Source organism: Anguilla anguilla, chromosome 6 (assembly GCF_013347855.1).
Source record: "Anguilla anguilla isolate fAngAng1 chromosome 6, fAngAng1.pri, whole genome shotgun sequence".
Taxonomy (NCBI): Eukaryota; Metazoa; Chordata; class Actinopteri; order Anguilliformes; family Anguillidae; genus Anguilla; species Anguilla anguilla.
The window spans coordinates 58615285-58628455 of record NC_049206.1 but is presented as its reverse complement, the minus strand read 5'-3'; the positions used below and the strand labels follow the sequence as shown (position 1 = coordinate 58628455).

At 47.4% G+C, this 13171-nt stretch overlaps 2 protein-coding genes across 9 annotated transcripts; one reads left to right on the top strand and one right to left on the bottom strand.

Moving 5' to 3' along the window:
- Positions 1–927: 927 nt before the first annotated feature.
- Positions 928–9550, top strand: LOC118230049 (bcl-2-associated transcription factor 1-like). Of its 7 annotated transcripts, none has more exons than XM_035422762.1 (11): positions 928–1053; positions 1937–2077; positions 2393–3193; positions 3538–4254; positions 4705–4874; positions 6084–6189; positions 6342–6402; positions 6724–6908; positions 7484–7658; positions 8025–8177; positions 8530–9550. In XM_035422762.1, the coding sequence occupies exons 2-11, from the start codon at positions 1956–1958 to the stop codon at positions 8752–8754; spliced, it is 2715 nt and encodes a 904-aa protein (XP_035278653.1). In that variant the 5' UTR covers positions 928–1053; positions 1937–1955; the 3' UTR covers positions 8755–9550. The 7 variants fall into 7 exon arrangements, 6 of the variants coding, with proteins under 6 accessions (XP_035278653.1, XP_035278657.1, XP_035278656.1 ...); XM_035422764.1 differs by lacking the exon at positions 928–1053 and adding an exon at positions 1088–1250 and having other exon boundaries at positions 6342–6375; XM_035422761.1 differs by lacking the exon at positions 928–1053 and adding an exon at positions 1088–1250.
- Positions 9551–9610: 60 nt separating this feature from the next.
- On the bottom strand, positions 9611–13110 carry armc1l (armadillo repeat containing 1, like). 2 transcript variants are annotated; one of them, XM_035422768.1, is made up of 7 exons: positions 13027–13110; positions 12258–12420; positions 12030–12121; positions 11573–11753; positions 11156–11272; positions 10848–10922; positions 9611–10593 (listed from the first exon to the last, which is right to left on the bottom strand). In XM_035422768.1, the coding sequence occupies exons 2-7, from the start codon at positions 12408–12410 to the stop codon at positions 10402–10404; spliced, it is 810 nt and encodes a 269-aa protein (XP_035278659.1). In that variant the 5' UTR covers positions 12411–12420; positions 13027–13110; the 3' UTR covers positions 9611–10401. The 2 variants fall into 2 exon arrangements, with proteins under 2 accessions (XP_035278659.1, XP_035278660.1); XM_035422769.1 differs by lacking the exon at positions 13027–13110 and adding an exon at positions 12876–13020.
- Positions 13111–13171: the final 61 nt, after the last annotated feature.

Sequence of the window (13171 nt, the reverse complement as noted above, 5' to 3'; positions counted from 1 at the left end):
GTTATATTTTTTAATAGGGCGCACGTGCAGTCCATCGACACAATGTAATCATATGCAAAAAAGTTTTGAATTTGTGTTTCCGCCCTTTACATATGAATATATGAATTCATAAATAAATTCAGGAAACCATACACAGGCTCAGGTGAGTTTATATTATATAACGCAATTTAAAACAAAACAGAATCTGTTACTATTTGCACTTCAAAGCTTTATATTCATGATAGAATATTATGTTCTTGCCTGTGAGTAACTCCCTATAAGAACGACAGAATTATTATAGCTTACTATAGTAGTACGAGGTTTAATGCACATCCTCAGGTTTGGGAACATTGCATTTAAAATCAGAATAGTGCCCGTCTCAGATCTCTGAACTATTAATTCGGTGTTTATGGAAAAGGTCCCATAAGATGTATTTATACATATTTTATCAGTCAACCACAATAGAGGCCATAAGACAGAATTATCTCACTGCTTGTCCTGGCATTTATTGTGGAAATGGCATGATTGGAATTTCTGTCAGTGATAAAGAGTGATAAGATTGTGTCACCAAAAAACCAAAACTAGACTGTTATCCATTGTTCAAATAAATAAAACTATGGTGCTCGAACACACCTCATATTTTAACCATATGGGGCATATTCACAATGTGGCAGTAGATGAGTTAACTCACAATTACAGATTTGTGCTCAATTGAACAGGAATTGAACATGTACACAAGCACAGAGATCTGCACTAAAGATGTTTTGAATAGTGATTTAACTATTTTTGGAATGCTACGAATATCAGCACACTTCAACAGAAGAAACTGTGGTACATCCTCCGGTCATGAGGTGGCGGAAAGCATTAAATTCACTTGGTTGCGATCAATGTACCTTTAAAAGATAATCGATATTAAAAGGATACTTTCCTTTGCTTGACATTTTAACCGGTCGAGTCTGGGAAATGAACTACTACACCACTGTTTATGCTACTACACCGTAACCGCAACTTCATATATTTGAGTATAATTCTGTACAAACCGGAACTTCTTTCTTGAAACAGGAAAACAAATAAGTACGTTCTTTTTCTCGTCGCTCGCTTTTTTTTTCTTTCTTTTTTGTGCGTGTAATGCGCCGTACCCTTTAACCTTGGAGTTTTCGCAGATAACGGAGAAAAATAACAAAAAGTAAAACAGGTGTGAATGGATCCTAGCTGGAACAGAATAGGCAGATGTACACGATTTTGCACAAGCTTTGCAACTAGCGTATACGGTAATATAAATGTGTCGTTTTAATGTTTTTTTCCTCAGGCACTGTTGAATTGAGCGACGGAGGCGATTATACAGCTGGCTACTGTTTATTTATTATCGCTAACTGCCGGCCGGTCTGTTTATTTAGTTTATGCACAAGGCTGCCTAGCTAGCGAGCCTAATGTTGATTCAGGCTGGATTTGACTTGTCGCTTGATACCAACGAAAGGGAAATATCGTCTTACAGTGAACACAATAGCATAATAATATTTCAGTCAGATTGCAAGCAGTGTCAAAAGAATGCTTCATGCTTTATCGACAGAGGGTGTGTCATTGCTGATGGTCGCCGAATTAACGTTCATTGAATGCGGTTGTTACACTTGGCTACCAATAATTAGCTAGCTAACTAATCGGCTTGTTGTGGCGAACACAAGCGTACTCTGGCTGTTTAGCTTGCTAGGATGCTAATAGTGCTGTGTTGTTGATCGGCCGCAGTCAGCTGGCCAGCTCGCAGTGGGCGTGTTTAGTCTGTCTCACTGTGTCCTTGCTCTACTCTAAATATTTTAGTTTCCCGGTTGAATACAAATAATACCTAATGTATGATGGGTGGAGAGAGTGAACAAAACGGAGATGAAGACATTCTGATTTTTAAAATGGAAAGGAACTATATGATTATTATTTAAAATGTTTTTTTTTTTTTTTTTTTTAGGTTGAAAGAAACTGAGACAATGGTGCGGTCTAAATCCCGTACACACTCATCCAGATCGAGGTCTAGGTCTCTGTCCAGGTCTAGGTCCAGGACCAGGTCCAGGTCTAGATCCAGGACGCGATCGCGGAAGAAGAGGTACAGGTGAGTCATCACCTGAGGAAGCAGAAGGCCAAAATGTTGTCCGTTAGTTTCCCAAACTGCAGTTTGAAGATGATAAAAGGAATCAATTGATAAACTTTCATTCATGAACTTTGATTGTAGAGACCGGCACACTAATAAGGATGTATGTGTGTTCCATAAATTATTTTGAGGTATATTTGAGTGTTTTTTTATTTCCCTCTAAGTTGCTTATAGTTTTCACCAGCCGTAAATAATATCCATTATGTCTTCTACATCTTGAATGGTTGTTTTTTAATGTAAAAAGCGCAGCGGACTCTCCCTGCTTCTCTCCTGCAGTTCCCGGTCCCGCTCCAGGTCGTATTCCCGCTCGCGGAGTCGAGACCGGAACTACCCGCGGGAATACCGCCGCGACTTCCGCGGGAACCGGGGCATGAGGCGGCCCTACGGCTTCCGCGGCAGGGGGCGGGGCCTGTACCCGGGGGGCGGGCGCTTCCATCACCGCGGGGGGTTCCGGCCCAACTGGCACAACCGCCGCTACTCCCGCAGCCCCAGGAGGGGGCGCTCTCGCTCCCGCACGCCCAAGCGCAGGTCCGCCTCCCAGCGGTCCCGCAGCCAGTCCCGCCACTCGGGACGCTCGTCCGGTTCCCGCCGCTCTTCCGGCTCCTCCTCCTCGTCCCGCAGTAGCCCCTCCCCCAACGCCTCCAGGAGGCGGGCCCCGCGGGACAAGGCGGGAAAGAAAGGTGAGGAGGGCGGAGAGGGGGCGGGGCCAGGGGAGGGGAACGGCGACCGGCCGGCGGGCGCACCCGGGGGTGCGTTCCTGGCCAAGTCCGAAATGAAAAGGCCCGCTCTGGTGCCCGACAGCTGGTTGGGCGTTTCGGCCTACGATGACGGTAGCCCCTCCCCTTCCTCCGCCCCTCCTGGCCAGAGCTCCTCCCACCCTGTCGTTCCGCCGGCCTCCTCTGTCCACCCGCGCTCCGAGGGGCACAGCCCTGACTCCGCCCTCGGCCAGTATAGCCCCGCCCACAGCCCTCGTGGGCGGAGCCCCGGAGAGGTTTTCTCCGCCTCCACGGGCAGCAGGGGCGTCTTCCTGAAGAGTGACAAGCAGGATCTCCAGAAAGGTGGCAAGTTTTTCAAAAGGTGAATGCTGCTTCCCTGCAGGCCAGGTAACAGGTCTGTAATGGGTACTAGGAATCAGGGTAAATTTATTCAAAACATTTATTTTTAGAAAGGTGAACAAAGTGGGGCTGAATGTCCTGTTGTCATAATCACTTTCCTTATGTTCTTATGTCAATTATTGCAGCTGATAATAAATTTGAAGATTCTTTGATCATAAGGGGTTTTTTTGGTTTAAGCCTTTGGATTTAGGAAGGTAGTGCTCTGCTGTACATTTGAAGTGCTGTGATGTTGTGGGTATGTTCTGTGGGTAGACAGTGGGTCTGTCAGGGTGTGTGAAATGAACCACGTCGCCCCTGTTTTTGCAGGTACGCTGAGGAAGAGGAGGAGGAGGAGGGCAACAGCAGGACGTCCCGTCGGGAGAGGGGGGCGAGCTCGTGGGACAGCAGCAAGCCGCAGACGGACAGCGCGGTGGTGAAGGGGGGATGGGGGGCAGCGGAGCTGGGACCGGGGCCCAAAAAGAAAGGCGAGAAGGTGCCCTTCATTGGGGACTCTCCCGACGTGCCAGCGGAGGAGGAGGAGGGCGAGGAAGAGGAGGACGAGGAGGAAGATGAATCGCAGGCCTATAGACAGCCGTATAAGTTCAGGCTGTCCAGCCAGTCTGAGTCTGTGAAGCCTTACCTGGGGGAGCCCCACTGGGGCCTCGATGACCCGGAGGACAGGGGGAAGTACGCAGGCAAGGCTTTGAAAGCGGGGAGGGAGGGGGGCGGGGCTTGCCTGTTTAAAGACCCAGGTTACGTGCTGAAGAGGCCGAGCAAGGACGGCCACTCAGAGGAGGGTAAGGGGGCAGAGAGGCGCGAGGATAGGCCGACGGGGAAAAGGGACACGCCCACCTCGTGGCACGTGAAAGCCGGCAGCCTGAAGGAGCTTATTACCCAGGGTCCTTTGCTGCAGAAGGTTGTGGACGTGCGGGACAAGGCTCCCGTCCGAATCGAGAGCCCGTCCGGAGCCAGGCCGGGGTCTGGCGAGGGTCCTCGTCCTGAGGTGAAGGTGAAAATGGCAGCCAAGGCTTTCGAAAGCGTCAGGTGAGCATGCTGTGGCCATTTCTTCTTCTCCCTCACTACCAATGTGCGGTGAAATAACTCTGTGAAGTAATTGCTTTTGTTTGTGTGTGTTTGCATGCGTTGTGCTTGTGTATGTGTGTGTGTGCGGTATGTGTGTGTGTGTGTGTGCGTGTGTGTGTGCGCGTGGTATGTGTGTGTGCGTGTGCATGGGTGTGCTTGTATGTGTGCGCGTGCATACGTGCATGCGCATGTATGGGCGTGTGTGAGTGTGCACATGCATGGGCTTGTGTGCATGTGTGTTTCTGTGTGCATGTATGTGCGGGCGTGCGTGTGTGTGCATGTGCGTGTGTGTGTGCGGTATGTGTGTGTGTGTGTGTGTGTGCGTGTGTATGTGTGTATGTGCGGTATGTGTGTATTTCTGTGTGTGTGTGTACGTGCGTGTGTATGCACGTGTGCGTGCCCCTCTCCCAGCTCCGTGGCGGGGGACCGCTCTCTGGCGAGCGCTCTGGCCCAGGCCCAGTCCGGCAGGCAGGAGCAGGGCTTCCGCTCCGTCTTTGAGCACATTAAGAGGCCTCAGGCACTCAAAAGCTCCGCAGAGTCCTTTATCCTCCACATTGTGTCCCTGGTCCACCACGTCCAAGGTGTGTACAGCCCGCTTTCCGCATCTCACTGCTCTATTTAAATAAGAGGTTCTGTCATTATTTAAAAAATAAGGTTGATATTTGACTTGAAACACATTTGTTACATCTGCTGTTAGTTTCTCTTTGTCTGAAATTAACTAAGCTGACCTGTTTAATCTGTGTGTGCTGGCTACTGTTCATTTTCATATTTATTTATTTTTTTGAATGAAGATAAATTGAGTAAAATTTCAAGTGGGATTTTTTTATCGCAGTGCAGTACAGTGTGCAGCAGCTGACGTTGTCTCCAGAGCAGAGTTTGCCCAGTGACGTTCTCTTTTTCGTTGCGAATAGGTCATGGCAGTCCTGGAGTATGCCCCTGAACTGCCAAGCCCCCATGTTACAATGTAATTACACTTGAGAGAGCTGCAGAAGGCTCAGCCTGGCTCAGGCTGAAGGCCCTTGAGTTCCTGCTGTAATGTCGGGTTGCTAGCTCCAAAATGCCCCCCTCTCCGCCATGTTGGCTTTGGTTGGAGCGCTACGCTTGTAGTGACAGACTCAAGTCCGTTAGCGGGTTGGTTTTGAGACGGCAAGGCGGTAAGTTGAACCGTGAAACGAAAAAAAAAAAAAAAAAAAAAAAAAAAACATTTTTGTTTGCATTTGCTTGGCTCTCCAACCTGCTAATATGATCAGAAGTGCAGTGATATTACTGCATAATGATGGGATGCATCAATCGTGTGCTCTGGTCTCTGTTGCCCCCATCTTGTACTTTACTCAAATTTAGTAATTGTTAATTGTTTGTTTTCATAAAGTCTTAAGTCTTAAAATGTAGGCTTAACAGAAGGTTGGAGATAATTTTTCTTTTTTGTAAAATGAGACTATATTTTAATGTAAAATTGGTTGTCACAACTATTCAGACTGACCCAAGTAAACAAAACCACAGAATAAATGTCATCCATTGTGAATATTGTTGAGTTTCACATTGGCCTAGACCTATTTATACCAGATGACTTAATAAACAAATAAGTGAATGAATAAATGGCGAGGAAGCCTGTTGCTTCGCAGGTTGTGTGCAGAGGATTGTGGGAAATGTCAGTGTGCGTAATCTATGCCTCTCTCTCCCTGCCAGGTGTCCCCATATTGAGCATTGATTACCTCCCACCTACCTGCCACTACTGACTCACTGTCGCACTTAGAACTAACCGGGCAGTGTCTCTCCTCTGACACCAACAGAACATTACTTCAAGGCAACAGGAGTGACCCTCCATGAGCGCTTCACTGTCTATCAGAAAGCTGCCGTGGAGCAGGAGGCCAGACACAAAAGCCCTGAGATCCACAGGTAAAGCGCATTGCATTTAGCATGAAACATTTAGCATTTATCCATTAGCATTTAGCCTTTAGCTTAAAACATTTAGCATTTAGCTTTTAGTATTTAGCCTTTAACATTTCGATTTTAATACAAAATGTTCACATGTTTTTCTTTTTCAAAAGGAGGATTGACATCTCCCCTAGTGCTTTTAAGAAGGTGAGACTCTTTAAAGAAGACTTCAAGGTGAGCAGGTCAAGTGACAGTTAATTTAAAAGAGAGTGTGCTGAAAGAATCGCGTAACGACTGTGAACATCCACAGGTTGTCGACGTGAGTGGACCGTGTTAATGTGTGAGAGGTTGAGAAACGTTTTTCAGACGTTATCCCGTCAGTGTTTGATTGTCACGCAGGTGACTCTCAGGTAGGTCGGTTTACATTTCCGCAGATCTCTCCTCTTTCTCTCCGTCTCTCTCGGTGTTCAGCAGTGCGCATTATCTTGAGCTCTCTTAAAGACCGCGAGTTTTGACTGTTAAAAATAACTAAATACATTTGTCGCGTTCCTACAGGGTGAGGGTAAAACACGGAGCGAGCCGGTCGATTTGCGGCAGAGTATCGACCGGAGACGGAAGGAGAGGAGTCGCGAGGGCGAGGGTCGGCGGGACTCCCGCGAAACCAGCCCGTCCGCGAAGCCGGAGAAACCGGGAAAAGAACTCAAGGACTACAAAGATTACAAATCTCTGAAAGAGGAGAGGTAGGCCCCGTGGGCGAGGAGCAGCACCTTATTATTTACGGCTGCTTTCTGGTTACGAACGTAGACTTTCTGCTAACGGATTCAGTTTTTCATCTGATGCTTATCGGTCATGCTTGTGCTGTTCCACTCTTTCCTTCCTGAACTGTTTGTGTGAAAAAAACCCCCATCGTTTTGTTTTGCAGCGGTAATGAATGTTTTGCGCCTTTTGTTGGATGAGGACAGTTGGGATTAGCAAACAAAAATCACATGATAAAAATGAGATTACCCAGGCAACTGCGAGAGGTTGGACCTTCATTGCAATGCACCTCTTAAACTGATTGTGTAAGAGAAGCAGTTTGCTATTGCCTTTTCGTTTTTTTAATGTTCCATTTCCAAAGCGATTCCTTCTTTTGATGAATATCTCCCAAACATGAATGAATAAATAAATCAGTCCTTAAATTACATTTTCCAGTATTGACAAAGCTAATAAATGATAAATGATAATAATGGTTGGTGATTGATCATTTTATATGTGTGGACAGTAGACTGGCCTCCCTGGGAGATGGAATTCTGACTCCTGATTGGCTCTCTCGCAGCAAACGCAAAAGCAAGGAGAGGGAGCGCTCCAGGTCATCCTCTGGCTCCTCGCTGTCCCGGGACGACAAGGACAGGAGGAGGGGGGCGAAGGAGGAAGAGGAGGGTAAGCCCCACCACGAGCCGAAGGACTATCCTGGCTATCAGGGCGCTGGGACCCGTGCCAGGGGAACTTTTGTAAGTACCCGTATGACGCTGGCATCTGTGCCAAAGGTGTGACCTTTTTTTACAGTGCTTGGTTAGTTAACTCGCCGGATTCTTGGGTTGCAATTACTTAATCTCTCCAGTTCCAGGATTGCCGAAACTTGATGTGCACTTTGTGAGAATGACACTGGCAATGACAAAGTGCATTTGATTTTACTCTGATACACAAAGGTAAAGCAATGGGAATTCTGTGTTACACGTACATTTATGTATCACATTTCACAATCTCAAGGCCTCTTTTTTTTACTGTGAAGGAAGGAATTTAACCTGGGCCACCACCACTGAATGTATACAGGAGGTAAGAACCGCTGTGGTCGCTCTCTCTCTCTGGTCTTGCAGCAGTTCCGTATCAGAGGGGGCCGGGGGCGGGCCAGGGGTGTGTTTGGGGGTCCCGTCCCCGGACCCAGCGCGCCCAACACCCCTTTTCCGCAGAGGCCCAAGGAGGAGGAGTGGGACCCGGAATACACGCCCCGAAGCAGGAAGTATTTCCTGGTTAGTTTTCCGTTCCCTGGAATTCTCACCACTGTGAGAAACTGTGTGTATATAGGGGAGGAAAACTGGCCACTGAATTTTTTTCTTACCTCCAGGTGACTCGTTATGGCTGAGTTAGTTATTGTTGCTCTTGGTCCATTTAATTTTTGAGTGGTTCTGTAAAGACCTGGGCCACATATGCATTATAAATAACTGAACTCTTTAAAATGTGTTGCTAAAGAAAACATGCAGGAATTGTACTAGTGTCAAAAGAGTTCAAGTAGTTCATGGAGTAACTGAGGTTCTTTTCTGTGTGTTGGATGTCTTGCACGTTGGCGATGTAAGTGACAAACGGCTTTGGCCCCTCCCCTAGCATGACGACAGGGACGACGGCACGGACTATTGGGCCAAGAGAGGGAGGGGGCGTGGCCTGTTCCAGCGCGGGAGAGGGCGGTTCCCCTTCAAGAAGTCCAACAGCAGTCCCAAGTGGACCCACGACAAGTACCAAGGGGAGGGGAATGTGGAAGAGGACGAGGAGGACAACAACGAAGAGGGCGAGGAGAGGGAGGAGAAGCACAAGGAGGAGAAGGTTGAGTGAGAGTGAGGAGGAGGAGGAGAAGGTGGAGTGAGAGAGAGAAAGAAAGAGAGGAGGAGAAGGTAGTGAGAGAGGAGAAGGTAGAGTCAGGGAGGAGAAGGTAGAGTAAGAGAGTTGATTCTTAATCTCATCGCTCAAAGCGATGCCTCCATTCCATCTCCGAACGTCCACAAACCCAAGGACTATGGAGTTACTGAGCTATGGCGCCTGCAGACTAGATGGGGCGTGATCTCCAACTGAGGAAACATTTTAAGCATAAACAACTATTTAGAAGAGAAACTTAAGCCTAGTATCAATGCAGTGTTGCTGTAGATCACTGTTTCCTTAAACTTTGTTCACATTATGAAGAAGTCCTTATGAAATCAGTTGCTGGGCACCTACTGTGTACTTCACGTTCAGGTATGTCACCATTACGCTTTCTGAACGTTGCTCTCCCCCTTCGAATGTGCACCGTACTCTTGTCGATTTAGCTTTAATATACAAGTACAGAGCTGCTACTTGAACTAAACATTTTATCCGAGCCAGAAGGGGTTGGCTTTGCAGTGTGAAGAACAAATCCAGAGAGTGTTACTGTGGCTCAGATAAGACTTAGAAGGTGGTCGTCTGGCACCTGTTAGAGATGTCACTTTGTGTTGAGTATTGGACCAAGTTCAAGCAAGTTCGTTTGACTGTTTAATTGTTATTTGTGTCTGGCAGAACATGGCGTGTAGCATAATTATCTGCAGGCTTTGGAAGAAGTGTGCATATTACTGTTGATGTAGTAGCTTTAATTTGATTAAACGTTTTGTTCTGAACAGTCTGTCCTGCGCACGTGTCTGTGTGTACGTTATCCAGTTATAGAAGAGACATGGTGAAGGCATCCCATTTCCGTCCGTGTTTATTTCCTGTAAACGTGCAGCAATACAACATTTGAAAAACCAAATGCGCGTTTTACAAGCCTTCTCCTGACTGCACGATGCTCACAGCCAGGTTGCAAGCCAACTGTCACCAGAGGGGTAATGTCAAAGCACACCCCCTCCCTTTTTGTAAAGGATTAAAAAAACAAAACAAATATTTACAGAACACTAAAAAGTCGACAGCAGTGGACAAACAGACAATCTCAGAGTGTAGGAAACGTGAAGGGCACTGCAGCGAGAGTGCTGGTCACTGCACATGCAGAGTGTCAGCGGTGAGCCAATGGGTGCCTTTGTGGGCGTCGCCACGTTCAGACTAACTGATCCTTGAACTGTTAGCCCCTCCCACTCTACTACCAAGACATGAAAATCAGGGGATCGGGGGCCCGTACCTCGAAGCAGGATTAATGAGTTGTCTGCATAACTGCACCAAGTAAAACACGGAACCTCCCACATCTGAAACATGGACTGAAGTAAAAAGAGCTGTCCCGTGTTCTTACTCAGTGCTGTTACACCGCCAGCTCAGTAATCCTGCTACGTCACGTGGCCTGAATCACAAAGCAGGGTTGCTAAGTTAGCTGGATAACTGCACTCAGTAAAACCTTGAACAGCTCTTTTTACTTCAGTCCATGTTCCAGTTTTGGGAGGGTTCCGGGTTTTACTTGGTGCAGTTATCCAGCTGACTCAGTAATCCTGCTCTGTGAAACAGGCCTCTGTGCTGCTCGATCAGCGCACACACCCCCAGCAGGGTCAGGGTTCACCAGTAGAAGGTCTTGGAGAGGAACCCGGCCGCCGCGTTCAGCCAGCTCCCAGTGGAGTCCTGTTTGGCGGTCGTCCTGGAGACCGCCTTGTCCGTGTCCCTCTCCGGGCTCTCGTCCTCGGGGAGGTAGTCCGGCAGGCTGGCGTTCTCCTGGACGGGCGCGCCGGAGGTGCAGAGGGGAACCAAAACCTGCGTTCAGAGGGGGGAGGCGGAATCACGGGAGGGCCACACGTTGAACCACAGGCAGAGACCGGCGCTGAGTGGATCCACTTACAGACTCAAACTGGGGCTAAAATACACCCACAGTCACGTTCTGCACTCATACAAACATGTTCAGTGCTTGCGTGAGAGCAAACGTACGTTTTCAACGCCTGAATGAGGGAAATGAAACCCGACTTCCTGTACAGTATTGGGTAGACATGTAGCCGCGCGCTAACACTCACCTCTTCCCCCGATTCGTTCTTCACCACCTGCTGTGCGGTGAGCACTTTGGTAGCAGCGATGGCAGAGGCCAAGCTCTGGAAAGGCAAACAGAAAAGACCCTAAATTCAGTTACGGGTTTGAATGTGAGCACTTTGAAGGAGAGAGAGAGAGAGAGAGAATGCTGTGGCACAATAACGAGCTACTATGACTAACAGTCGTTTTCTGTGCTTGTACCCAAGAATTTGGATTAGTGCGTGAACATTGCTTCCCCAGCTGAAACGGGACAGGTGAAATAATTTGGAGGAGGGGTAAAGATGGCGGCACGCACCTCGGTGGACAGATCGGCGCGGATGCGCACCGTGCACCTCCTCAGGGCCATCTGGAAGGTGAAGCTGATCACCCCTCGGACCTTCAGCAGCGCGTCCTCACAAAGACCCCGCTTGTCCTGCAGATGAGCGGAGAGCAGTCCAACGGTCACCAGCGGCAACAATACAACATGCTACAGCTACTGCTACAGACATGGAGCTTAACCTGCAGATCAGAGAGCAGTCAAACCGACACAGGCGGCTAACGTACAACACGCTAATGCTTCAGCTACAGACATGGAGCTTAACCTGCAGATCAGAGAGCAGTCAAGCAGTCACCTGTAATTGGTCAAAGATTACTAATCACACTTCACAGGATAGGATAGGCCACAGTCGATGTCTGCATTTGGTATTAAAGGAACACTAATGGCCAAACGTACAGTAGTGTCCAGTCCCTGTATGTACAGGGTGACGGATTTGGCCTTCTTGTTGGAGCTGTTGAGGAAGAACTGCGGTTTCATTTTCCTTCTAGATCTTTCCGGGGTTCGGGGAGCTTCCGGCGCGCTCAGAATGCCGTGCACTTCCTGGGCAAGCACGGCGATGTCATCGTTAGCCCCGCCCCTACAGACAACAATGACATCAATATTAAATAAACATACCTGAAAATACAGCATCAGAAGCATGTATCACAAAGCAGGATTACAGAAACTGCACTGAGCAAAACTCAGAACCCTGCCACATATGCAACATGGACTCAAGTAAAAAAAGCTGTTCTGGGTTTTACTTAGGACAGTTATCCACCTAACGGAATAATCCTGCACCGTGATACAGGCCACAGGTTTATGTAATCCATTTTGACATGACAGAATTCGTAAATTTCACTAAAGTAGGACTTGCCTCTCCATCAGATTCTCCAAGCTCACCATCATGCCCAGTTCATTTTTCATTATATTTATGTTCAATGGAGATTCTGCGAGGTAACGAAGAGTCTGAAACGCAAAAAAAAAAAAAATACAATTAATGCTTATCTACTAGCTTGAGAACTATTCAGAACTCCGGTCTCTCTGGCCGTAGCATGTAAAGCATTTTGGAAATGAACGTAGTTATTAAACAGGCGGTTTTAACCTGTAAAGTGGAGTACAACACTTGGGAATCCTGATGATCTAAAAACAAAACCAAGCCAGGTAGACACCCTTGGTCCTGGACTATAGCCTCTCTGTTCTGCGGTTCTGAAGCCAAGTCCCGGAGCTGGGTCACGACGGCGAGAGCGTCCATCATCCTGAGATTTCTGGTGATAAACAAAAACAGTCCCCCCCTTGTTTATACTGTAACCAGGTTTATAATGTATCCGGTCAGCTAAGTGTTGTTGATACCTTTCTAACGTCACACTTTGACGACCATAAAAGAACAAGAAGAAATGTATAATAGCTACTGTAACGTTACATAGAACTGCCACCTCAAAGGCAGCATGCTAGCTCAGTTAGGTTGGATGGTTTTGTGTTGCAAGTTTAACTATTTAACTGTGCAGGCTAAAGAACGTTCAGCGAGGTCGCTGACTCCGCTACAGGAGCAAAACGTATTCAACTAATAATCACTTGCAATTAATTCGTTAACTACTAACGTTACTAATATTGTTGTACCAAGAAAAGGACGGTCAACGGACGCCAGCTAGCTAACGTCATGCGATAAACCTCAGCTAGCTAGCTAGTTATAGCAATTGGTAGCTAACGTTAGTCTACTCACTGTTTCCAGCCACTTGCCTACTGTTTCCTTAAACAAAACGAATATATGAAGAAACGTCTTCAGAAACACAAACTATTCGTGAAAATTATGTCGAAAAAACGAAATAACGCAGAATATTTGACACTTATATTTAGCTGTATCCCAGTCTTACCGACACAGCAATCTTGCGACACTCCAAACGCCAGTCAAATTTTCGTACGCCTCTTCCAACCTCAGACGTGATTGGTGGATGGCCGAAACACACCTTGCTTCTTAATGCATCCCCATTGGTTTAGCTTAATCAAGAACTTGAACTG